A 26,965-nucleotide genomic window follows, 5' to 3' on the forward strand; every position below is an offset into this window, starting at 1 on the left:
CCGCTTTTATGCAAATGTAAGTAAAGGGGGGGGGGGGGGGAAGGGGGGTGGGGAGGAGTTCTGTTATGGCAATCATTGGAAAAACAGGTGGGACTATGGGTGCCTCGCTCTGAAGTATTCGGGACAGCCACTTTAATTTTATCACTATAACTGATTCCTCAGTGTCGAACGATTTTTTTTTAAACTCTCCCTACATATTCCCCACCTCCGTTTCGAGAACTACAAAAAAAGAAAGAAGAAAGGTCACCGTGCTTGCTAAACAGAAATAGTGGGCCAATCTTATATGAGACACTTTTTCCATACCACAGTAGCTTTCTCTCAGTCTAGCTTTCCAGACAGTCTGTCTTTGCCGACAACAGCAGCTATTTTCCCCAGGTGACCGAGTTTTATATTTCCATTTACAACGTATTCTAAACCATCCCGGAAGGCTACAACACAACTATTCTAGAAGAATAATCATATTTTTATAAACTAATAAAACGTTCAAGCAAAATTCCATGGTGTGACATCAGAAAATTCGAGTATCCAAGTCACCGTGACCAGGCGTTCTAGAAATTCAAAGAAATTACTGTTTTACAGTCATTTCCCAAATCATACATCATGATGCTTAGAGTGTAAGAAATACGAACTAGAAAAGCTTAAACAGAAGCAGATCGTGGCCTTATGTTGCCCTCCTTATACCTCGCTTCTCTGTAGCTCTCCAATAAAACTCGTCTAAGGATCAATTCTTCTTGGCGACCTTGACAGGTCCTCTTTTTGTTCTTGACATTTTTGTAGCAAGCCGTAAGGTGAAATCGGAACTCTGCGAGCGCTTCAACGAGTGAATTTAGTAGACCAGAAACTACTGAGAGAGCCGCCAGACTTGGCAAAGATAGCGAGTAAAGAAGAAACCAGAGGCCATTCAGAGAGTTTCCCTTTCCCTTCAGCAAATTCCACATGGGAACATAGTCACCATACCCGATGGTAGAAAGTGTAGCAAACCATGCGTACAGGCCTTCGGTAAAAGTCCAGCCCTCCACATACTTTTGTGTGAGTCCACCAGCACATAATGTCAAAAACATCAGAATTGACGTCAAGAAAAAACTTTTCAATTTTATGTTTGTGGGTCTCTCTCTGCAAAGCACTCTTTTCTCTATTACGCATACGATTCTGTGAACAATCCTTGAGACTATCTCTCCAAACGTTTTCAAGGTGAGCAGTGATATAGGAAGCCCAAAAAGACAGTAAAGTATAGTGAGTAATTGACCGAGTGACGTTTCTGGAGTAATATGGCCATATCCTGGAATCAAAGATAAAAAAATAAATAAAAACATGACTCAGCACAATGGGATGAATTGATGGACTGACTTTTCTGCTCCTACCTCTTACTGTCAACAATAGAGTTAATTTTCTTTTCTATCTTTCAGCGAGACAAAAAAGTGTTATGATATGCAGGACTTCAAGACTGCAGCTTGAAAAATATGCAGTATGATGTATTGCCCCTCTTAAGTGCGGCAAAAAGGGAAAAGTTTTGGAGATATGTTAAGTTCTGGGTCATCATCAGCGAAGAAAGAAACGAAATTTAGTCAAAATTAAAATTAATCTTTAAAATTACCCAATAATTAACGGTCATGGTATAATTTCGATCGTTTCATGTAGATCGCAATGAACAAATGGAAGATCCCCCTCACCCCCAATCCTCTCCCCCTCCAAGAAAAAGTTATAAAGAAGATCATTCTAACAGATTAATTTTTCTTTGGTAACAGTGGGTCTATCGAGGCACCAAGATAAAAGCTTCTTGGGAACATATGTCGAAGATCGGGGAGTCATGCTACTTGTAACTAACGGAATTAAAGTCAGCATCTAGCCAGTCACCTACCAATTGTTGTCAAAGTTGTTATTGTGAAAGTCATACCAGTGAAAATACCCCAATCCGGTTTAGTTCCCACATGAACGGCATCAAACGCTTTCTGCGCGAAGCGTCGAAAATGACTTTCGTTAATTGAGATGTTGTACTTAACTGCGAATCCACGCTGAAGCTCCCTCAATAGCCTTGAAGACAATTCTTGGTTTCTTTCAGGCTTTCTTTCAATATAGTAAAATAAACAGCCCCCAAGGAACACGTAGACATATAGAAGAATTCCTCTCCAGAGACTTTTCTTGAGAAGTTCCTTCATGGTTTTGTTGTTTGTAATGCTTCCTACTCATAAAACGGTAGAGAATCATATTAAATGTATTTTGTTGCCAAGTTAATTAATACCTCAACTAAGTCAACAAATATCAAAATGCAACCTCGTTAGAAACGTCAAAAGAATGCATTTGAAAATATACTCACCCCCGATTTGATATCTATCAAGAAACGTATAAATTTTATCCTCTCTTGTATTTATCTGGTTGAGTTGAATAACAGGAAAAACATCGGTGAAATGGCAGGAATTTCATATCTTCTAAGTATAGGAGAATTCAACCTGTGAGTGAAAAAAAGTTTATCTCAATTTTTCTTTGACCTAGATCATTATCATTTTATTAAATGTCAAATCAACATATCCCGTACTTACGCTTTGACACTCACGACATCAAAGCTTTGTAACCGAACGGTCTTTTATCCATTAAAACCGACCCCCTTGCATCTGTCACTTTTAATGCATTCAAAGTGTTCATGAAAACCTTTTGTACATGTATTTTTCAAGAATCGAAATCGAAAGATATGTCAAATAAAATAAATATGCATCTTTTAGAAACTACACTTTTCACTTCAAATACTAACTTAGCTCCATAGATAAACAGATGCCCATGTTGTGGGCATCTGTCTCATTCCAGTTCATTTGTACTGTAACCAGGTAGATTTCATAGGAAGCAAGTCAGATATGTCCAATAATTTTTCGCGACGTGTCAACTGCTTTCAACCTCAGTGACTTCATGATATTTTGAGAAACAGAAAGATTGACAAAGAAGGGGAAATATGGACAAAGATGGTTAAAGATCGAGAGGATTAGAAAGGATTGCGTTTAACGAGCTAAGAAATTTTCCGTAGGTCACAAGACGTAAAGGAATTATCTTAAACGAAATGCATCGAGCATGCCTGCAGTCTGTCGATCTCCTTTAAACGTAAAACACCAACGTATTTGAGTTGTAGTTAACATGTAAAGAAACACTTCCATATTTGAACCAGCATTCGTCGTCTGTTTAAGACCAAAACATGACCTTGGGCTAATCAAAGAAAGTTGTGGAAGATAAACGTTTGATAGACAGGATGTAATATCCTCACATGTCTGTCAAAAATGAATGTTGAGCCAATCGCTGAATTAGTGCTGCCAGAATACATGAGCAATAAACAAACAAAGAGGAATGACAATAGGACCTGAAAAAGATTCAGGCTCCTACGGGATTTGAACCCATGACCTCTGCGATACCGGTGCAGCGCTCTACCAACTGAGCTGACAAGCCGGTGCACTTCACCGCAATGCAAAAATACGAATTTCATATATCTATAATCATTATTCATCACTTGGATGGTTTATTTGGACCCAACATATTGACCAGCTCCCAGTTCGCTTGTTAAGCTCAGTTGGTAGAGCGCTGCACCGGTATCGCAAAGGTCAGGGGTTCAAATCCCGTACGGGCTTGAATTTTTTTTTCAGGTCCTGTTGTCAACTACTAGTTGTGTTCTTGGCTGCGAGGATCTCTTAAAATTCGTTTCTTCACCGCAGTGCAAATACATGAATTTCATATATCTAAAATCATTAAAGAGGAATGAGTTGTTTCAAATGAAGTGTCTATCGCACAGGATGCCTATTGTTCTCGTGATGTTTATTTGCATTAGCGAAAAATTATAGATCTGGGCCCAGTTGTAAAAAAAGGCGAATGACGCTACCCAGTGGATAAATCGCTATCCGGCGTTATACAGCCTTCGAACAACCGGGGCTTATAATATTAGCAGCGAAGCGTAATCTGGAGAGCTTTGATCGGTCAAAGATTAGGAGGGCTTTCCTCCCCAGGGAACATTCCTTTAGCTCATTAACTGTTCAAGGCCGAGAAACAATAGCTTAGAAGGTTATTGTGCCTGCTATTGTTAGAAAAAATCACACATTACGTGCATGTGTTGCAAGCTGGATGAGTGTTCGATTTTGAAACCATTCGATTTATCTCTTTCTTCGTAGTACTAAACAAACACTTCGGCTCTGTCATTACCCGTTTAGGATTCGATTCTCACTGCAAAAATCCACCCGCACAATTTTTCTTTGATAGTAAGGACGTAATGAAATATAAAAGTCACTTTGACACTTGTTTCTTCGAAATGAGAAAAAAAGTCACACACTGCATTAAGTTGAACTCACGTAGGGACAAAATGTACCGCCTTACAATTCGGTTTTCTCGTTTCTTGTGTGGGAGGCCAGGCTTACACCCTAGTTTCACCAAACTAACTTGCGGGTTTTCGAAGATTTCGGCAAGACTGCGAAAGTCTCTAAATTGCTACAGGGCCTCTCCGTTCATTTTGAGATAAAAGAGTAAATCAGAGCCTCCGATCAAGGGTGAACAAACATGAAGAAAGGCGGAATTGGTCGGGGATTCTGTGAACTCTTAAGAGAACTCCCGATCAACCTGCTGCATTTCTTGGACGGAACACATCTCGATCATTGGCGTCAGGGAGAAAAGTTTCTCATAAATGAGAACAAGGCTGTAGTTTGAGAAAATTTGCAATTGTGCGCACATAATAGTCTCAACAAAAGCCAATGAGAACGCAGTAGCCAACTGTTAGGTTACAATTTACACAATTGTAAACTATAGCTTTGTACGTCCTTTTTTTATTTACCAGTGTCAAACACTATTTACGCGGCATTGGCTAGTTTCGTTCCTCAAATGTCTTTACACGAAAAAAAAACCTGTCGTTTTTATCTTTGATTCCTTTTTATAAAGTTGTTGTAAACCGTTTATTTTAGCTCCTCTTGATCAATGTCAGCCTATAATTCCCCTTCTTCAAAAGCCATATGATAAAGTTGTGTGTTCAAAGTTATTTGAGTGAACACAAGAAAAACATGCACCCTTCTGATGACTTTCAGGCCATTTTCTCTCTTTGTGTCGTGGATGTGTCGCAGCATTCTAATGATTTTCATTAGTGAGATATTTGGGTCTTTCTTGTCACATATTCGTGCATCAGTCATTTTTCCAAGGATATAGGTCAGTAATGAATCATATGTGTCAATTATATCTATCTGTGTATTGAAATTAAGTAGTTCGCACCGCAGTGTGTAAAAAGGATGAAGTTTAACCGTAACTTAAGCTGCACTAATTACTCACTAAATGGAATTGACACAAACTCCACACAAACGACTAGAGAACTCATCAACATTTTTTGTTTCAATTATCTTTAATGAGACGACTAATGCCCTAAAGGCCAACTGCATTAAGCGAGATTTGGCTGTGCTCGTGGGGTGCGGGAAAAAGAGGACTCATAACGGCTGTAACTTATACATTTTCATGATTTGCACTCACATTGCTAATTTAACTTGGCAATGAGGTGCTCTGATAAAAGCAAAAGAAAGAAAATCTGAGAAAAAGGTTTATTCTTATGCAAAGATATTTTCAAAACTAATCGGTTTTTTTTAGAGGGGACCAACCACCATTTAAATAGAAAAGATTACGAACTTTGTCCATTTTCGTGAGATTTTGTTCGCACATTGTCACGGCAGCTGTGTTTATGTGCCACCGAGTGCCGCTAGAATATATTTAAACATCGAATAAAATGTCAATCGTGTTACGATTGCCCGAAGAACAACATTTATTACAATATGCTTCGAAAAGGAGTTTTCAAACTCTCATTCTCGTACACAAGTGTTTACAAACTTTAAATGGACCTGGAAACATTTTATTTTGTTCTTATTCCAAAAGAAAGAAAGTCGCTTGAAGGATTTGCTCGAATATAACAGATAAGCGAGTTTTATTTTCAATATTGGCTAAAAATTACGAGGAATTTGTGGAATAAGCCCATTTGATGCGTCTTGTTTGCTACGTGGTTAATAATGAGAAAAAGTAAGTCACCACAATGGTTTTTCACTCACCTTATTTTTTAACAGCCTGCTTAATCTTGTTGCCGCATTAGATGGACAAACAGCGTCTGATGGCACGTTTTCGGCACATTTAAGATGTCGGTATTATTCATATTAAGACCAAATGTTTGTATGTGACTCATTGACACTTTGAATTATTCATCATAACCACCAGCTTATTCATTTGCATCGTCAAAGGTTTTTAAAAGTTCTCTTAATTGCAACGTAGTGGAGAAGCAAGGAAAAGGTTTGAAGATTATTAAGATTAGGTTCATTCCAAGTTCAGTGCCTTACGGATTACTATGAAGAATAAATTGGACTAATTTGATTTATATTTTATTATTTTCATCACCATTCCTGATACTTTCGTATATTTTTTTTCTTTCTATTACTAAGTAATGTGGTAATTGCTATCATTTTTTTTTTGAAACAAACTAACGTGCAAAAATTGCCAAGCAATAAAAGACATTACCATGGAAAAGTCGGTAAAACAAGAGAAATACTAATCTCGATCGTTATAAAAACATTCTTGTTAAAAAAAACTGTATCCTAGTGCGTCTTAAAATGTATTTGGTCGACTAAACAGTAGTCGATCTTTCCCTTTCGCTACAAGCGTATAGGGACTCGAATTTTCTGTGTTTTTCTTGTGTTGCACCACCTGCAGACTTTTTCTTCTTGCGTTTTCCTTTAGATTTCTCAGACTTTCTCCTTCTGCATGCAGGACATCGAGAACAAACGTTACATTGTATTTTGAATTCATTATAAGCTTCAACAAGTGAATTAACCACACCTGAGACTACACAAAGTGTCGCCATACCGGGGAGGGATAGTGCTGTTATCAATATCCAAATGTCTGCTGCAGAGTCTTCGGCATTTTTCAATATTTTCCAACCAGGAACGTAGTCGCCGTATCCGATGGTGGAGAGTGAAGCAAACCATGCGTAGAAGCCTTCTATGAAAGTCCAACCTTCCAGGTATTTCCCTGCTAGAGCACCAATACATAACGTCAAAATCATCAGTGTGAAAGTTATGAAAAAGGTTTTTATCTTAACCTTCCGAGGTCTTATCCTAAAAAGTAATTTTGTCTCCACACGATAAATGATCTTATATACCATCTTGGCGATTAGTTCTCCGATTGACTTCAGAGCCAGCGTTGATAATGGCAGTCCCACAATGCAATAAATGACGGTGAAAAATTGTCCAAGTTGTGTTTCAGGTGTCATGTGTCCATAACCTGGATGTAAAGACAAAGAAAAAGTAGATGTGATTGGAAATGATGACGTCCACTTCGACCTTATAGAACTTGTGCAATCCGTTCTCTACAGTTTCCTGTTGTACCACAGCAGCCTAGCTGCTGTGGTATAATACACAGAATAAATTTTTCAAAAAATGAATAAAAGCTAAAAAAATCTCCCTCTAATATGTCGAGTATTTGCTCGTCTATCTTTGCGGAGGCTTTTTCAATTACACTTTGAAAATTTGAATACATGAGCCCGCGCGAGTGCTTAAGAGTTGAGTAACAAATGTCAAAATCGCGTGCTATTAACCCATAAGAGTTAAAGCTGGTAAATTAAAGGCGTTTTATAGTAAAACACAAGTTTGTTGCATATTGTTATTTTGCGCCTAGATTTTTTGGCATCTGGTTGCAATTCTATTCACAAACAAATAGATATCACGATGGAGTTAGTTCTCGCCAGGAGCCCATTGGACTCCTGGTTCTCGCTTTATCTTTTTTTCTGGCGTGTAGAACTAACACCCATAGGTGTCCTATGCGTCCTTCCTTGGACTAGTAGTTGATATGCATATGGCTACTGCTATGCATAATTTACGCAGCCAGTTGCTCTACCACTATTATTACTTCAACCACAGCAACTTCTACCACCACAAACACAACTTATTGAAATTCTTTATTACGTCACTTACCAATGGTGGTCAATGACGTCATCGCAAATGAAGTACCGGTTAAAATTCCCCAATCTGCTTTGTTGCCATTTCTTACAATCTCGAAAGCTGTCTGCATAAACCGTTCGAAATCACTCTCGTTCACGGATATATTAAATCTTTTTGTAAAGTTAAGTTGGAGCTCGTGCCTAAGTCTTGTATAAGCAATCCTGCTCTTCTCAGGCTTGTACTCAATGACATAGAATATACATCCTCCAATAAAAGCATAGACGTATAGAAGAATAGTTCTATGAAGACTTCTCTTAACAAGCTCATTCATCAGACTGTTTTGAACCTCTTTCACTAAAGTAGAACAAATGACAAGGTTAAATTTTTCTTTATTATTTGTACTTGTTTATGAGGGCTATAGCATGTTTAAGATCAGTGCCAATTCCATTTTTCGTCCACGAGTGAAAATAAATGTAGGAAAACTGAGAGGTAGATCGAGCAAGCTGATGTTGATATGTTCTGGTTAATATCTAGCTTACAGACTCATTGGGTACACACAGGTCATTACTTTCTCACCAAAATGGAAATCGCCAAAAAGTCTTTGATAGCACTAGATATGTCACGAATTTAAGAAAACATACGACACTTTTAAAAACATGTACAAAGTTGAATTTAAAGTGTATAACAAAATGTTATTGGACAAAACAAACAATAGAAACAGAACAATGTTGCACTCTATGTTCTGATGAGTATTTTAGCATCGTAGATCACGCTTCCACAACTCTCCCACTTAAAATCGATGGGAGCAATCTACACATCATCAACTTTATCGTGTTAATTTAAAACTTTCCTTGCAATTGCATACATTATTCTGTTTCTGAAGATGACAGAAGAACTGTCGAAACATGTTTCTAAAAATGTCGTATATTTTGTTAAAATTAAAATTAATTATTTTGATCGTTCGAAAAACAGGAGATTATGAGTTCAATCTACGCCGGCAAAGAAAAAGAAACAAATCAAGACCATAATTTATGCTTTTTATTGTGTCCCGCCAACTTTCCCATTTGTCGTCCATCAATTTTTTGCTTTTTGATGTCGGTAACACACTCGAAATGCATTGGACAACAGATCTTTTTCGGATTTGGTACAATTTTTACATACGAGCGGCGGAACATGCGTTTGATAGCGCACTAAAAGTATGGATGAATTAAAATGAACCGTTCATTACGTAGTCCATAATCGTAGCGAAATACAGTAACAAATATACGTATCATCGTTTTTCTCCGGAAAGATATAACTTCGATCCCTGTTTTACGAAATACTTACGTTCTTCAAACTCTTCTTCCTCAAATTTCTTTTTCTCTTTCTATGAAAAAGAGACCAAGACTGCAAAACAGACACCAATACTAAGTTCGCGATCGAGTTTGGATTAACTGAGGTTTATCTTTTGTCATAAGTCTTTTTTAACAAGTTCATCTTTACCCCTTCGTCTACATAAGTAAAATGTAGTTCTGAACTATCTTGCTATCAAACACAGTATATGTCTACGGCCAGCAGACGTTGCTCACCAGTTAAGCAAGAATTAAGACTCCCTGTGAGTGTTGCAAATTTACATGTGTTTATCCAAAAGAGCCATGAAAGACAGAATCAAGCGCAGTCTTCGGCAAAAATTACCTGTATCCTGTGGTGAGAAAAACAATCCCGGTGACCGAGTGGTTTGCTTGTATCGGGGTTTCTTTTTAGAGAATTGATCGATGCTTCAATGCAGCCTATCAGACAATCGAGTAGGATCATCATATCTCATTAATTTCTACACAGACAGTTTTTATGCTTTGATTTTCTCGATTGACTAAAAGTAGACCACTCGAGGCCTCTTCAAACGAGGCTAATAATCGAGCTGTCCTGGCAATTACGACTGTTTACCTTGGGGAAATATCAACCTTAAAGGTAGGCCAAGCCGAATTACTGGGCTAATTTTTCAGCGCGGATGACATTGTTATGGAAATTTTTAAGCTCGGGTACCGAGATGGGAGCAAGACGGCGCCAGCAATTCAAGTTTCCCCCGAGCAAAAGAGATAGCAGTCGCAGAAACCCATTTCTTTATATCAAAGGAAGTATTTTTGAAGTCAGCCTAGCTCGCACGGTTTGCGCAACGGTTGCGTTAAATAACTTATATGTACAGGTTCTGAGGTACTCGATTGCCACAGACCAATTAAAAATTATATACATTCTTAAATCTTTCTGACTGTCTCTCAGACTTGAAATAAAAGCTGTAAACGCAATCCCCAAGTAGAAGAACGTTTCTATTTGTTCTTCGGTTGGTAAAAAGCGTGTTCACAGGTGTGAGAGACCTTCGTTTTGAGCCGGAATAACCATCATCAACATTTGATTAACAGCCCTTTTGTTTTTCCACCTGCCGTGGAAAACCTCAAAAAATCCCTGCGACGAACATTATAGAGAAAAACATTGGCCTCTAGCCATCATACTAATGTGTTCCTTCGTTTATCTCCAATTTAACAGTAGCCTTATCTTCACAAAAATTGATTATTCCTCGTATTATAATCACAAATTAGCGAAGAAGAACGCCGAGCGACGAGTTTCCTGCTAAATGATTTTCGCATAACTTTAACCAAGAATCTGTACCATGGATACAGCTTTCGTTTGAAATTTGCAATGATTATTTGGCAGTGTATTTATTGCTAAATACGATTTAAAAATTTTAGGAAAAAAACGGAAAGTGTTAATAACATTCGCTCGATTGAATTTGCCAGTCCTTTTAATGAATTCATGCGCAATACAAGGCCCATCACCTGAGAGGCAATAAATGCAGTAAATTTTTGTAATCTTCGTCGACAAACACATACCTGAATTTTAAATCGGTATTGATCCAGAAACCACTTGTTTAGTCCAAAAGCGAATGTTAAAGGCTGTTCCTGTTTACTTCTTCTCGAATTTATGCAACAACCTGTTCGTGTCACGCTATCAAAGATGACATTCGTTAAGAGTCGATAATATTCACGAATCGCTCAAACATTACTTCAATTGAATGCGGCAGTTAAATTATTCATCAAACCCACTAATGTTTTTAATTGCAGTGCCACTAGTTCTTTGTTTATCTATCGTTTGTTCACATAATTATCGTTATGGTAAAATTGCGAACCAAACTTACAAACTTCCAGTTTCATTTCACGGGGATATTTGCCACGGATTTGTCCCATGTTGTTTTTTTCATTACCTGTTGAATAGCACTTGTCAGAGTTCTGTCAAATATATAACTTAAACAACACTTTGGAACTACCACTTTTATTGTCATTTGCATGTTGGTCGATCTGTGATCTCTATATTAGTCTATCTTTTTGTCTTCCGCTGTGGGGAAGATCTATTAACCATCTTTAAAGAATCGCTCTAGTAAATGACCTTCCTACACTGACATATACAAACTTTGGTCATAGTCATGTGCAAATGGCTCATAAGGATAGGTGCAAATAGCAGATTAATCTCTAATTCGCCGCGCACGCAAGTTTCCAGTCGCACATTTAAACCGCTTATCCTGAGAAGCGAACCTATTCCTATTTAATCTGAGAGACTCTCCACAGTGAGGTGCCATTAAAATTTGCCGCTTCATCTCTTATCAATAGAATATGATATCTAGGCTTTCTTCCCGATATAATGTAGGTTTATTTTAAAACAAAGTTTTAACTCGTGACTCAAAAAAGTTTACTCCCTCTTCTTTGGATGGAAAAAAATCCGAAGTCCGATGTGTAAGATCTCCAGTGAGTTTCGATGGTACAAGGCTGATAAGCGGTTAACAGTAATTCAACGCTGAACTGAGAAAGCACTGGATTGTAGTGTTTATAATCCTAATTTATTAGTCTATAATAAAAGCATGGAAGACCGATATGAATTTAATAAACGAGTAAGATGAAGTTTTCTTTTGGTCAATGAGAACTGAGATGAAATGGAGGCCATGAGGCCAACCTTGAAACTTATCATGATGTTTAAGGCCCGTATGATTAACACATATGCGTAATTGACCAAGCGTGAAGTCAAGATGGCTGGATATTGGCCGAGTTCCTTTTCTGAATTTCTCTAGACCTAGACGAAGTCGAGGTCCACAAGAATGCACGGAAAAATAGGACGAGGCGAATATCCAGGCATCTTGACCAAACAAGTTTGGTCAATGAAGGATTTATTACATAGCAAAAGATTTCGCTTAATTAAGAATCAAGAATGACTTGTTTATCTCGAGAGCCGGGAAAGAAAGCCAACTGTGACGTGCCTACAAGCACAATAAGCCCACGAGAGTTGTTTACGCTTTCTGTATACTTGCCTTGTTCGTTTATTTTGTCATCTGCCGCTTTTCGCGTCCCCATAGCTGACTTTTTCCAAGAATTACGAACTTTATAAGTCCGCTCCATGCAATGTTTTTTCTTGATGTGGATCAAAGCAAGGAATCCCAAGCGGGAAAGATGTGCCCTCCTCGCCCGCTTGGGTAGGCAATCGAAACACAGGATTCGCTTTATATTGCCCTCTTTCGCTGCCAGAGATATAATAAATGTTATCATGTTTGAAAGATCTAATCAGTTCGTGTGTCATTTGAGAGGAGTGTTTACTGCTCTAACGTTCCCATTGGAAACGGCTGGCTCTCCATTAAATGAAAATTAAAAATCTGAATTTTACGATTCCTTATTTTATAGTTAGTCTGCCTTTTAAGGAATTTGCTTTTTTTGCATCTTAAAAAAGCAATAATCAATTTTCCTTTTTACAAAGTGGCCGATCGCGCTCTTCTGGAACCGCAAATTGCTTCGTTGCTATATGTACTTCCAGTTTCCATTATCTTGTTATGATGCCCAAGAAAGAGATTCCGAGCGTTCGATTTGATTTTTAACTCTTCAATGGTTTCAGCGAGTGAGTTTAGAAAACCAGCAACTACACACAGAGCTGCCATGCTTGGGAGAGCTGAAATAAAGATGATCAAAACAAGATTTAACTAAGATTTTGGATTTGAAGATTCTTCAACTTGTAAAAGCACACTCCATCCGGGAACGTAGTCACCGTAACCCAGAGTGGAAAGTGTAGCGAACCATGCGTAAAAGCCTTCTACAAAAGTCCAACCTTTCACATACATTCCTTCTAATCCACCGAGACAAACGGTCAGAATCATGAGAGCAAATGTCACAAAAACACTCTTCTTTTTAATGTTTCGAGGTCGTGTCCTACTAAGCAACTTTGTCTCGATTGCGTAAACGAAGTCATAAACCAGTTTGGAAACCATTTTACCCATTGTCTTCAGAGTTAGCATCGTCAGAGGAACACCAAGAAAGGTGTATAAAACAGTGACGATTTGTCCAAATGGAGTCTCTGGTGTAATGTGGCCATAACCTAAAAGAGGCAAAGTGAAATGGTTAAGAAACCTCACGGCCTCTTTTATTTCATGTTAAATTTAGGCTTTTTGATCACTCCAATAAGATTGAACTGACTGACCAAGAGAGACTTGCATGAATCAAGATGAAAAAAAACTTAGTTTTCACGGGCAGGGTGCACCCTATGCGGATTTACTTGGAGCAATACTTCCCAAAAAATCGAAGTCGGCTTTGAAAAGCTTGTGCAACTTATTTGTTTAGCTTTGTTCATGTAACATGAGTGCAAAGTTGTGAGACGAGTGCAAATAATAAATAGCGCGCGCGCTGTCAAAATTTCGTTTGTCTTGACCTTCTGTGATGCTTTTTTTCTTGTTTATTATACCCATTTTTAAATCACTGGTGGTCCCTGTAATCTGATTGGTTCTAATCGATGCTATTTATTAACGAATCGCACCATTTTTTGCTTTAAATCGCATCTTTTTCCCAGCCAATGAGGAGGCTAAACTAAAAACAAAACAACCAATCAGATTTTAAGGCTTGTTTAACCGATCAAATTTCAGGAAAATGAAAGACAAAGAGTATCATGTGGCAATTTTGCAACTTTTTTTTTTCTTAACTCTTACTTTTGCCCCCCAAGAAATGGACATGAATTTAATTTCAGATCGGCTCAGTACTGCATCAATAAAATATTTGAACTGACTAAGTCCTGTATTTAGGCGATTTCAAAACGGATGTAGTAAAGTGGTAATTGAACCTCGTCTCGTTCAATTTTGGTGTGAAATCATATTTGTGATTTCAAATCGAACGAGCACTGCACGCTCGTTCGATTTTGAAATCACGCGTATGATTTAAGTCCAAATTGCGCTCCACTCAGTTCAGATACCGTTATAAATAATTAACAATTATCATGTAAACTGCGGTGTCATACAAGGATTTCCCACCCTAAGAAAAGCCCTAACAACACACGTGAAAAAGTATCGTATTTTTTAGGCCCCGTCCACACGTATCCGGATAAATTTGAAAACGGATAAATATTTATCCGTTTTCAAATTTATCCGCGTCCACACGTTGCCGTTTGTGAATCGTTTTTGGTGTCCACACGGAAACGCAAAACGATTTGAAAACGATGACGTCGCCCACTGAGCATGCTCTTTAGAGCAAAACATGTGCCCGCAGTCTCGCGTATCCTGAGCCTGAATCCTCTTGGCTGTGCTCTTGGGCTTCTCAAACTTATCAACAGTGTTCGCATGGCAGAAATCCGTGACAGCATGGCCGCCACGCACGCGCATCGATATCAATATGAAGCTGAAAATAAGCCACAATGCTTGAAATGAGACTCATTAGTACCGAAATTAGAGCTTGTTTATTCGCCATGTTTTCATTAATGGTCGATCGGCCGAGAGCACGCGTTGGACTAGGTTTGAATTGTTACGTCATCGTTTTCAAATCGTTTTCAAATTTATCCGGATAAGGCATCCACACGGAGACGCTTAGCCAGCGTTTTCAAATTTATCCACTCTGGAGAGCGTTTTCAAATTTATCTGTTTTCGGTGTGTGAAAACGCCGTTTACGTGTGGACGGAACCCGTAACCGTATAAATATTTATCTGTTTTCAGATTTATCCGGATACGTGTGGACGGGGACTTAACGTGTGTTGTTAGGGTTTTTAAAAGTAAAGCAGCATAAAGGGCTATTGAGTTTATATGATAAACAAAATAATACAAGGGCGCGCGTAGATATGGAATTTTTCTTCTCGTGTTCAACTCGACATCTCACTCGCTCGCTGTGCTCATTCGTGAGCTATCGAGTTAAACACGAGAAGGGAAATTCCTTATCTACGCGCGCCCATGTATTATTCTCTATAAAATGTTCAGAGAAATGCGCGCGCCGTGATTGATCAGAACGAGTTCATTATATTTCCATAAAGCACGCGCCTTACGTCACACGAGTGCATTGTTGAGATATAATGCACGCACGGACGTCATCGGTACGAGCAAGCGCAATTCACGATACATTTTATAAAAGAAGTAAACAAACTTATTCCTCGAGCATTGTTGAGTTATATAGGCACTTAGGAATTTTTAAGAACACTCGAGAAGTACGATAAGCAATCGTCCTCTGTTCGTGCTTCTCCGCACTTCTCTCCTGTTCTTAGAAATTCCCGCGTGCTTCTAGAACTCGACAAAGCACTCGGCGATTTTTTAAATTCTTTAGTAATAGCACGATCACTCGTTTCATTTGGTGCGAATAATAAGACTACAAATTGCGCTTTCCGCGCAGACTTGTGTAATTTTGTTGTCTTTGAAGAAATTACTCATGCTTAATGACACCAAATTGCACTCGAAATAATATTATTTCCTCTAAAAATGCACATTCTGATAACTCTGTTGTATCGCTAAACATTACTTTCGACGAGGAAAGTCCTTTGCGTGGACCAGGGTTCTGGAAGTTTATTAATTCGTTGTCACTCGATACCGACTATGTTGAAATATTAACTTTTAAATTTTCTAAATTTGTTACCTAGCAATTAGTAAAACGCATACAAAAACAAGGCAAAGGAAAGCGGTCGAACTGGTGAGTCATGACACCAAATAATAACAAAGGGATAACAGTCACATTTTTGCCTTTATATTATTAACTAGCAATACGTAATTTTTCTTGTGCAATTTTTCAAAAAACAAAAAATTGCACCAGCCCGTAATTTGGTTAGCCTTTAAAAATTTACCCGGGCAGATCTATTCCAAATTGCACTCGAAATCAAGTGATTACTTGTACAGACCACACATTAAATAAACCAGTTGAGATGTTGGAGAACACGACAAAAGTTTGTTTACAGTTTTCTCTCGTTCTCCCAACATCTCAAGTACAGTATTCACAGCGAAAAAAATCTACCTTTCAGATTAAGATCTTTCATATGGTATATGTCACTCTTCTTGTTATTGTTCGGCCTTAAACCATCTCATTATTATAGGAAAATGTTATCTATTTGTCAACGCCAACGGTAAACACAGATTCCAGTCTAGCGACCTCGTCTCCTTAAATTTCTACAAATGATCATTAGAAAAACACTTTGCATTTAAATCAGGTGAGGTTTTTTTTTGGGCCAAAAATTCAATATTAAAAAAAAATAATAAATTGCGCTGGTACGACGTTCTTTCATGAGTTTTCATAAGCTCCTGTTTTCAAGCAATCAAAGTGATTTCCATTTTAATGAAAACATAATAACCTGTGTCTATCCAGTGAGTCTATGAGCAAGATATTTACCAGAACTTATTAGCATGCTATTTCAGAAACAAATGTCACTTACCAACAGTCGTCAACGTTGTCAGCGAAAAGCTGAGGGAACTAAGGAAGCTCCAATCCGCTTTATGACCAACTTGGACCACTTCGAAAGCTCTATGGATGAAACTTTTAAAATCGTTCTCCTTTATAGAAACATTGAACATGTTTGTAAAGTTTGTTTGCAGCTCTCGAGAGAGTCTTAAATAAACATCCCTATTGTCTTCGGGCTTTTTCTCAATGCAGTAGAACAGGCCTCCTCCAAATAAGGCATACGCAAAAAGCAGTGAGGCTCTAAACAGACTTTTCATTAGCAGCTTCTTCATTTTTTTTCGACTCTTCTACTTAGTGCTGTGGAATAAAATATAGTACAAATTATTGGAATAAAGACCGAGGCAGTTATCACTCCTTGACTCGTGCCATTTTGAAGGATGCACGAAGACGCATTGTTTTTTGGCTTAATTCCGGTCAGGAAATCAAAACAAATCCTGCTTTTATCAGCAAAGACGTATTCTAGCATATTTTTGTAGAAAAAAATGAGACCAGAACACGAACAAAATATTAAAATAAACAAACGTTAAGAAAAGGCAATAAGAAAATCGTAAGCAACCCTTTCGCTTTCTTTCTGTTTTTTCAGAAGTTTTTTTCTTTTTAGGTCTCTGTAAATTTCTCTCCTTCACCACTTAGAGTGTCATAAAAAGTCTAAAGGTAATTCAGTTTATCCCAAAAAACACAACCTCCTTCTTTCGCGTAGTGGGCAGCTTATGTATATCAATTAGGTCAAGACAGAAAAAAAAGGCGTGTTATTTTCCAAAGTAACATCTAACAGTGAGTGACATCATTGCGGGAAATGGTGATACCTTGCCGTGGTGATTACGACTGAACGATCGACGTTGATAATGAAGTTACTTTTTGAATGGCTCGGTGAAAAATATAAGGAAAATGTCTCTCCAATTACGACAGAAATGATTACCGCGGTGCAAAAAAAATTAAGATAGCTTTATTTAGGTTATCTGGCAGGAAACATTTGCAAGATTTATCGCCCGGGGACTTGATCTGATGAGGGAAGGTGTTTCATGATTATAAGATTTGATAGTAAGAGAAAATCAGAGAGTGGAATGCATTGTTTAAAATATCTGTCATTCTTTCACTTTTTCATTTTTAATTCATTGTTTTTTTTTACATCACTTTTCTCTGACAAATTTGAAACTTAAAGTAATGGTTAAGCACAAGATATTGACAGAAATAATACACGCAGAGCAAAAATGAAAAAAACATGATTAAAGCAAAGACAAAGCAAGATAATTACACTCAAAAATTGACCAGACAACAGAAACGCTGATGATTAATAGTCTCTCCTTTCCCTCTATCCTAAGACATATAATAAATAAACCCCCTCAGTGGTTGGTTTGTCGGCTGTCCACGGCTAGCTGAGAGATTGTCGGTAAAAAGAATATATGGCCGAGAAGCGAAGGCTTCGAGGAAGAATCTGAAATTTTGAGGACAATCCAGATCGGAGGTAATTATCAGCCAATATACCAGCAAGCTAGAAAGTGGCTTATTTATTTTAAAACTCTCCCACTATTTTCCATATTGCGCGAAAACCCCTCTTAAAAAAACTAGTTTTGTCTGATAGTGGATTTATCTTTGTGCCCAGTATTTTAATATCACCAACACTGGATTCTACAAAACGAGTTTGTTTTTCTTCCGTGCAAAATGGTAGAGATGGTAGAGAAAACTCCAGACAGGAAGCTGGCTTCCTCTCGCTGGCTTTGTTCCTTTTCAACGATCGCGAGTATAAAAAGAGGTTAATTATAGATAACTGATCGATGAATTCGCTCCGCATGACTTAGAGTATTCAATAGAATCTCGCTAAATTAATGGGTGGGTTACATTCATTCAGCTTTGGAAACGTTTATGCGACAAAAGTTTCACACAAATTTACCCGGTAGGGATTTCAGAGAAAAAAATCACTTAAGGGATTTACCATTGTTCCTTTCTGTTTTATCCCACGTCTCATTCCCCTAGTTTTGTCTATTTTTCAGTAAGGTTTCCGTTTATGGAAATTTGGTCTGAATTTAATGCTGATCATGACACAAAGCTTGGAAGTTATAAATCTTTAATTTTAGCATATCAGCTAGCGAACTTAACGATCTTAATGACGCAGCAGAATGTTTGTGTCTTTGAAGAAGCAAGCTGCATATTACATAATAAAAGTCCGGAACGCCACAGATCTTCATTTATTCCAATTTTGCAGAATTTTCCCGAGAGAGTGACGATGACTTGACTTTAATTGCATCTCTTCTGGCCATGAATTATTGGAGAACATAAAATTATTCATTTATTACTCATTTTTTTTTTGTTTGTTTGTTTGCTTCTGAAACTCCTCGTCTTATCTTTCTCTCTCGTGTCAATGAAGTTTTTTTTTATGATATTGTTTGTCTCACATTTCAGAAAAGGGGATTAAATCACTTCCCTGCAAATTTCATTTTTGAACTGAGTGAGGTATGAAACATTAACAGATTGCAGTTTTTTCAGAAAGATTACAAAACATTTCGTGTTAGTTTTGATATTACTCAATTCCTGTTGTGTAGCTCTACTAATGACAACTTCACTGAATTAAGATAACTATCCTTGAATCTCCATGTTACTTCTTTTACTACAGAGGTGAGGCAAAGATCCACCACTTTTTACGACTCCGAGGTAAATAATTGTTTTCGTATATACCACACCAAAAAATAACTGTATTTCTGAATACTTGAGGAAACAGATTGTTTTACAATAGTATGGGGCTGTGCGGAAGTTTTACCATTCGTTGTCACTCGATACCGAATATGTTGAAATATTAACTTTTAACTTCGAAAGCTCTATGGTTGAAACTTTTAAAATTGTTCTCGTTTATGGAAACATTGAACTTTTTTGTAAAGTTTGTTTGCAGCTCTCGAAAGAGTCTTAAATAGACATCCTTATTGTCTTCGGGCTTTTTCTCAATGCAATACAACAGGCCTCCTCCAAATAAGGCATACGCAAAAAGCAGTGAGGCTCTAAACAGACTTTACATTGACAGTTTCTTCATTTTTTTTCGACTCTTCTACTTAGCGCTGTGAAATAAAATATAACACAAATTATTGGAATACAGGCCGAGACAGTTATCGCTCCTTGACTCGTGCCATTTTGAAGAATGTATGAAGACGCATTGTTTTTTGTCTTAATTCCAGTCAGGAAATCAAAGCAAATCCTGCTTTATCAGTAAAGACTTATTCTAGCATATTTTTGTAGAGAAAAATGAGACCAGAACAAGACCAAAATATTAAAATAAACAAACGTTAAAAAAAAGGCAATAAGAAAATCGTGAGCAACCCTTTTTGCTTTCTTTCTGGTTTTTCAGAAGTTTTGTCTTTTTAGATCGCTGTAAATTTCTCTCCTTCACCACTTAGAGTGTCATAAAGAGTGTAAAGGTAATTCAGTTCATCACAAAAAACACTACCTCCTTCTTTCGCGTAGTGGGCAGCTTATGTACATCAATTAGGTCAAGGCAGAAAAAAAAGGCGTGTTATTTTCCAAAGTAACATCTAACTGTGAGTGACATCATTACGGGAAATGGTGATACCTTGCCGTGGTGATAGCGACTGAACGGCCGACGTTAATAATTAGGTTACTTTTTGAATGGTTCGGTGAAAAATGTAAGGGAAAAAACATAAGGAAGATGTTTCTGCAATTATGACAGAAATGATTACCGCGGTGTAGAAAAAAATTAAGATAGCTTTATTTAGGTTATCTGGCAGGAAACATTTGCAAGGTTTATCGCCCGAGGACTTCATCTCTTGAGGGAAGGTGCTTTATGATAGTAAGATTTGATAGTAAGAGAAAATCAGAGAGTGGAATGCATTGTTTATAATATCTGTCATCCCTTCACTTTTTCAATTTAACTCATTGCAATTTTTACATCACTTTTCTCTGACAAATTTGAAACTTAAAGCAGCGGTTGAGCCCAAGACATTGACAGAAATAACTCACGCAGAGCAAAAATGACAAAAACATAATTAAAACGAACTAGACTAAACAAGATAAACCCACTCAAAAATTGACCAGACAACAGAAACGCTAATGATTAATAGGCTTTCCTTTCCCTCTATCCTAAGACATTTAATAAGTAAACCCCCTCGGTGGCTGTTTTGTCGGCTGTCCACGGCTAGCTGAGAGATTGTCTGAAAAAAGAATATTTGGCCGAGAAGCGAAGGCTTCGAGGGAAAATGTGAAATTTTGAGAACAATCCAGAAGCCGAGGACATTATCAACCCGCATACCAGCAAGGCGGAAAGCGGTTTATTTATTTTAAAACCCTGCTACAATTTTTCATATCGCGCAAAAACCCCTTTTAAAAAAGCTGGTTTTGTCTGATGGTGGATTTATCTTTGCGCTCATGCAGTATTTTACTATCACCAACACCGGATTCTACAAAACGAGTTTGTTTTTCTTCTATGCAAAATGGTAGAGATGGTAGAGATGAAAACACAAACCTTTGTGCTGTCTTCCTCTCGCTGGCTTTGCTCCTTTTCGATGATCGCGAATATAAAACGGAGGAAAAATAGATAATTTTTAAGGTATCGTCACGGCAACCACTAATAAAATCATATTTTGGACACAAAAAAAAGACATTCATCTTTCTTAAGTGTGTCGATCTACGAAGATACTCAAATAATTAGTAACATAGGGTCAAAATTGGATGACGTTCGGTTTTCGATTGTTACACTCACTCACTTTGATATTCAGATCACAAAGTTGCTTCGCTTCCGTTGGAGCCAGTGGCTGAAAAAAAAAAAAACTCGCATAATGAGTTTCTAAAAGAAAAGTCATTGATGTTGGCTTCTTTTTTTTGCATGCACATGAATATTTCATCATTGCTTTGAGGCGTGGATATGGGAGCTTAAATGTTTTGGCGACGGTTTAGTTAGTTCCAGAGGAGAGTGTAGTTCTGGTTTGTAACGCGTGAAACTCTAAAAACCTAGTTTGGCAGCAAGAAGAGGTCCATTGAGAGAAAACAAAGGAGAAAAAAAGTCAGCATATGGCAGTTTGCGGCCTTTCCTTACATCTAGGCAGTTCGGAAAGCCGTAAAACACTAGAACAAAAATTTATATTCCAAATCGGCACCCTTAATCCCCACGGAATCAACGAGCGCTTTTCATTCAACTAATTTATTCCTGTTTTCTCGTCACCATATTCCCACCAATGGCGTAGCTCCACTTTCTACATATAAATCCACACACAACCCACAATTCCTCTAATCGCTCTGACGAAGGGCTAACGCTCGAAACGTCAGCTTTTTTACTCTTAACGGTGGCTAATTTACGTTTTCAACCCAGTTGTTAACACTAAATTACCTGCTATACTCTCCCACCGACGCAGCACCACAGTTTCTTTAGAAACTTACCCCTTTATTAATGCCTGAACACTTTGTTGGCTTCCCACCCGCTGGCGGTACGCGTAATTATGCCCACGGTGGTAAAGGGCCCTTCCGCACAAGCTAATAGACGCTGACAAAACTTGTTTCTCTTCAACAAAAATCACATCAAAATTTGTCCTTGCTAAAATTTCAAGTGTGCTGCACGCATCATCACCCCCTGGGGGACGCCTTTAATTTAGAGGGCGGGGGTGCGCGCTAGGAATTTCGAAAACAAACCCTATAAAATTATAAAAGGTACTTGAGTCATATCTGTTTGGGAGTGGCAATAATTGAACCCTAAGCCTAAAAAGTACCAATTCAAAAGCAAAATATTGAAAAATCCTAAAAATAGAAACTCCTTGATCGATGTGCTCTAGAGGCTCAAGTAAAATCATTAAAATCGTCCTAGTAATGCTTATATCAGATATTTTATCGAGCGAAAAACACCCTAAAACGTATCAGCTAGGTCTCTGGTGGTCCACACCGTCAAAGGTACCCAATCGCTGATTTTGACCCCTAAAAGGTATGACAAGCATCTCCACCCATTTCCGATCGCCTTCTGCCCCCCGTCAGCACCTAAAAACAAAGATTTGCCCCCTGCCCCCCAGTGAAAAAAAAAAAGTGATTTGCCCCAGTCGCCCCCACCTCGAAAATCTAATGTTCCGTCCTTAAGGTACCTTTTACATATTTCCAAAATGAATTTCGTTCCGGAACGAAATGAATTTCATACCGCGTTTACATGCAAGATAATTTAGCCTGTAAAAACAAGTATTTGTGTCCTTTTCTGTCTTTTTCTATGCTTCCCTCGCTCCTAAAGAGGATTCATACAGATATGGGTCGTACCGCTTTTATATCATACAGTTAAAAAAGGTCGTCTAGAATGAGTGTTTCGTTCTCGAATGAAAACCCCAATAAACTCTACGGTACTCTGGTTTACAGATTTAATAAATGTAACTGGAGAAGTTACAATTCATAGACCCGACGTTTCGACACTCCTGTCTAGTGCCTTCATGCTCTTTCAAACGTGTACCAAACTGACGTTTGGTCTGTCCGATGTATTCTTTGTCACAGTCATTGCAAGGAATACAATAAATGGCGTCGGTTCTTTGTTCTTTCCTGACAGGATCCTTAGGTTTGGCAAAAATATGCCTCAAAGTCTGAAAAGGTTTTTGAGCAACTTTAACGTTGTGGCTATTCAAAATTCTCTCGATGGGTTCCGCAACACCCTAAACATCGCCAGACATCAAGGACATTTCGAGCCCGCTAACAATTATCAGCGATATATCGTATTACACTCCGGAACAATAGAATATCAAGAGAATTCAATATGGCGGCGATCACGGCTCGATCTGCAAAGAAGAGTGTTTCGTATCATGACTTATATAATTTGAGCACCGCAGATCTTCTATTTGATGAAAAGAAAAAGAAAAGAAGACCTGCAAGCAAATCAAATTTTTCGAGGCAGAGTGATGACATGATGTCAGAATTTTGATTTGCTTTAATTTAATTTTCGCGCTGAGACTACTGAATTTGCATTCAATGCCTGGCATATTTTTATTCCGAAAAGGACCGAGAACTAATTTATTTCCCTGCAAGAACATAAACAAATATGGCCGACGATTCGAAAATCAGCGTTGCTCGTGTTTAACTATTTTAGTCATAGTTTTCAACATGGCGTCTCTTCACTTACTCAACATGGAAAATAAGGGATATTCTGGCGTTGCTAGGGGAATATTGGTGAATATTAGTCTCCTAGTAACGAGGTTGTTGCTAAGAAAGATCAATCTTAATGCGCAACCGGTTTGTTGCAGCAAAGAGCCAAAACATACGACGAGCTAAACGATGGCGTCGAAGTTTGGAATATGTTTATTGTTGTATGGTGAATCGTTCGTAGACAATAGAAATGGTTTTAGATAAAAAAAAAAAAAAAAAAAAAAAAAAAGGAAAGTCAAGATGAAGAATTTCCATGTGGAAATTGCTTTCAAGATTGCTGGCGAGTAGGATACAAAACAGGGGAACACTGGAACTATGATTTTTACTACAATTGTTCATCGCATGGTAAAAAGGTAATTTTGCTTAGTTAAAGTTTGTAAATGTTTTTGTCATTCGGTGTGTTGTTTTGGTCGCATCAAGATGTACGTATTATAATCACAGTTCAAAGTCTTGAAGAGTTAATATTGTTGTCGACTTGAAATCTTTTTGTACAGAAAAAGACCATCGTTTCCAAGCTTATTTATTTGGTGATCATTTCCTTTATTCTCATGACCTTACTGTGTGATTTAGGGCCATCGCTGTTATTCCTGTTGCAACTTTGGCTGAGAAAAATGCCAATTGTGAGGATTTTCAGGGCGCAAACTACTTCTACGAGGACAACGGTCGAAATCGTAGCGTGCAGTCTTGACTTCTTCTTATAAATGGATGAAATTTCGTTCCCCATACTATACCTTATAATGTGTTCAAATTCTCATACAATGGTTCCTCTCGTAACTTAATTAGCACCGAGTCACGCATCATGTGACGCTTTCATGAATTAATCGTTTTGCTTTTTCTCGAGACTTGCTTCGGACGCCTTTTGTGTGACTAATATGTTATTTCATTGAAGTGACAGCCAGTTTTGAGAAGTAATATTGATTAACAAGATAACATTTTATTTTAAAAAAAACATGGGTTGTCATGACTGTCACAATTTGTTATTGGATTCTGAAATTGAATGCATTGATGACTTATCACTAAATCAGTGTTGTGCAGCTCTTTAGGTCATGTATAGGCTATATCAGGTTGCAAATGTTTGAAGTTATGCCATAATAATAATAATAATAATAATAATAATAATAATGTTTAATTCTTATATTGCGCAGTCTAGCATGCGATAAAGATATGATCGAGTGCGCATTACAACACTAAAATCTTAAATTAATAAATGGCTAGTCCAGATAATGATAATAATAATAATAATTTACAATTTTCGGAAAACAATAAAAGTAAAATATGAGTTAATAAAAGAACTAATAAAAAGCTAATTTAAAAAGATGTGTCTTTAGTAAAACTTTAAAAATGTTCAATGATTGACATTGTCTAATTTCTAGAGGGAGTCGATTCCATACTTTGGGCGCAGCATTTTCAAACGCCCTATCCCCGAGTGTCTTTTTTGTTCTATAGGTATTGTCCATTAGGAGTATGCCCCGGTATGATCTCAACTGATACCGCGAGCTCTCTTTGATTTTTATCAAGTCTGAAAGATATTGTGGTGCGACGCCGTAAATACATTTGTGAACTAGCATTGCTATCTTGAATTCTATTCTGTGGGTGACCGGAAGCCAGTGCAGGTTGATCAGGGATGGTGTGATAGGATCATACCTAGATATAGTACATACCAGCCGAGCACCCGCGTTCTGCAGGCGTTGCAGCTTACCAAGATGACCAGCGGGCGTACCATATAATAGACCGTTACAATAGTCTAATCGTGACATTATAATAGCCTGTACAATGGACTTCCTATCATATGATAAATACTTTCTAATACGCCGGATGTTATGTAGATGGTAATAAATATTCTGACATATGCTGTTAATATGTGTGGTCATATTCATGTTTGCATCAAACCAAGCACCCAGGTTTCTAACAGAGTAAACCGCAGAAACCTTTACCTTACCTACTTGCAAGTCACTTATCATAACCTTATTTAACTGTGCGCGTGTACCTATAATAAGAAACTCGGTCTTAGCATCGTTCAGCCGAAGTTTGTCTTGGACCATCCAGGTTCTTATGTCCCTGATGCAAGCTTGTAGAGCGTCAACAGCATCCGTCTCAGTAGCAGAACCATCCGGCTTAAATGAGATATAGAGCTGCGTATCATCAGCGTATGCGTGAACGTTAGGGAGATGGGATTCAACAACATCGAAGAGCTTACTTGCGTACAACGTGAAGAGCAAGGTACCAAGACATGATCCTTGAGGTACCCCTTGAGGCAGATCAAAGTCACTCGAATAGCTCCCGTTAATCAGGATTCGCTGTTTCCTGTTTGATAAATACGAGTGAAACCATTTAAGAGCGGTACCTGTAATTCCATACGTCACGCACAGGCGATTCAACAACACTTGGTGGTCAATCGTGTCAAATGCTGCACTCAGGTCTAGCAATACCAAAAGAGTAACTCGTTGATTGTCCATTGCAGCTAGTATGTCATTCTGTATCTTCAATAGGGCAGTCTCTGTGCTATGACCAAGTCGATAGGCTGACTGGAGGATGGGATACAAACCCGACTGAGTAACGTGATCGGTTGTCTGATCATAAACTGCACTTTCAACCAATTTAGAGAGGTATTGCAGATTACTCACAGGTCTTAAATTGGATAAGGAAGTCCCTTGCTTGGTCTTCTTCAGTCTTGGATCCACAAGGGCCGTTTTCCAATCAGATGGAAAGTGTCCCAAGGAAAGTGAAGAATTCACGACATTAGTGATGATGGGGAGAAGCATATCGGACATACCGACTACTAAATTGGTCGGCATAGGATCAAGTTGACAGCTTTTCTTCGATGATCTACTGACCAGCTTCCTTATATCTTCCACAGAATACGTATTGAAATGATCAAGTTTCCTATCGCCTGTAAACACTCTATCCTCAGCCACCGCCCCAGGATGAAGAGTAAACGCATCAAGCTCTGCGCGAATCTTTGCAATCTTACGGTCGAAAAACCGCCCGATATCGTTGGCTAAGATTGAGTTGTTCGTGTATTCTGGAAAACACAACTCATTCCTAGGAAGTAACAATGATCGAGTGGCCCTGAATAGCTTTCCTTGGTTTTGACTATTGTCGTTCACAAAGTCTGAGTAGAAAGCATGCTTAGCCCGTGTACTTAAATAAGTAACGTGGTTCTTGAGTTTCTTGAATGCCAACAAATCTTCCTGTGATCGTGTTTTTCTCCATCTCCGTTCTGCTTTCCGGCGTCGCCTTTTTGCCTCGGCT

General features: G+C 38.1%; 2 protein-coding genes and 1 pseudogene across 3 annotated transcripts; all 3 read right to left on the reverse strand.

The window, feature by feature from the left end:
* Nucleotides 1-206: 206 nt before the first annotated feature.
* Nucleotides 207-6,109, reverse strand: LOC131772271 (potassium channel subfamily K member 15). The gene is made up of 4 exons (XM_059088157.2): nucleotides 6,039-6,109; nucleotides 2,315-2,447; nucleotides 1,859-2,179; nucleotides 207-1,279 (listed from the first exon to the last, which is right to left on the reverse strand). The coding sequence occupies exons 3-4, from the start codon at nucleotides 2,154-2,156 to the stop codon at nucleotides 639-641; spliced, it is 939 nt and encodes a 312-aa protein (XP_058944140.2). The 5' UTR covers nucleotides 2,157-2,179; nucleotides 2,315-2,447; nucleotides 6,039-6,109; the 3' UTR covers nucleotides 207-638.
* Nucleotides 6,110-6,515: 406 nt separating this feature from the next.
* LOC131772268 (potassium channel subfamily K member 3) lies at nucleotides 6,516-10,911 on the reverse strand. Of its 2 annotated transcripts, XM_059088155.2 has the most exons (4): nucleotides 10,781-10,911; nucleotides 9,485-9,597; nucleotides 7,950-8,270; nucleotides 6,516-7,260 (listed from the first exon to the last, which is right to left on the reverse strand). In XM_059088155.2, the coding sequence occupies exons 3-4, from the start codon at nucleotides 8,245-8,247 to the stop codon at nucleotides 6,605-6,607; spliced, it is 954 nt and encodes a 317-aa protein (XP_058944138.1). In that variant the 5' UTR covers nucleotides 8,248-8,270; nucleotides 9,485-9,597; nucleotides 10,781-10,911; the 3' UTR covers nucleotides 6,516-6,604. The 2 variants fall into 2 exon arrangements, with proteins under 2 accessions (XP_058944138.1, XP_066029769.1); XM_066173672.1 differs by lacking the exon at nucleotides 9,485-9,597 and having other exon boundaries at nucleotides 10,781-10,895.
* A 1,767-nt stretch (nucleotides 10,912-12,678) lies between these two features.
* Nucleotides 12,679-16,884, reverse strand: LOC131772266 (potassium channel subfamily K member 15-like; annotated as a pseudogene).
* Nucleotides 16,885-26,965: the final 10,081 nt, after the last annotated feature.

This window comes from Pocillopora verrucosa, chromosome 10 (assembly GCF_036669915.1).
Source record: "Pocillopora verrucosa isolate sample1 chromosome 10, ASM3666991v2, whole genome shotgun sequence".
Lineage (NCBI taxonomy): Eukaryota > Metazoa > Cnidaria > Anthozoa > Scleractinia > Pocilloporidae > Pocillopora > Pocillopora verrucosa.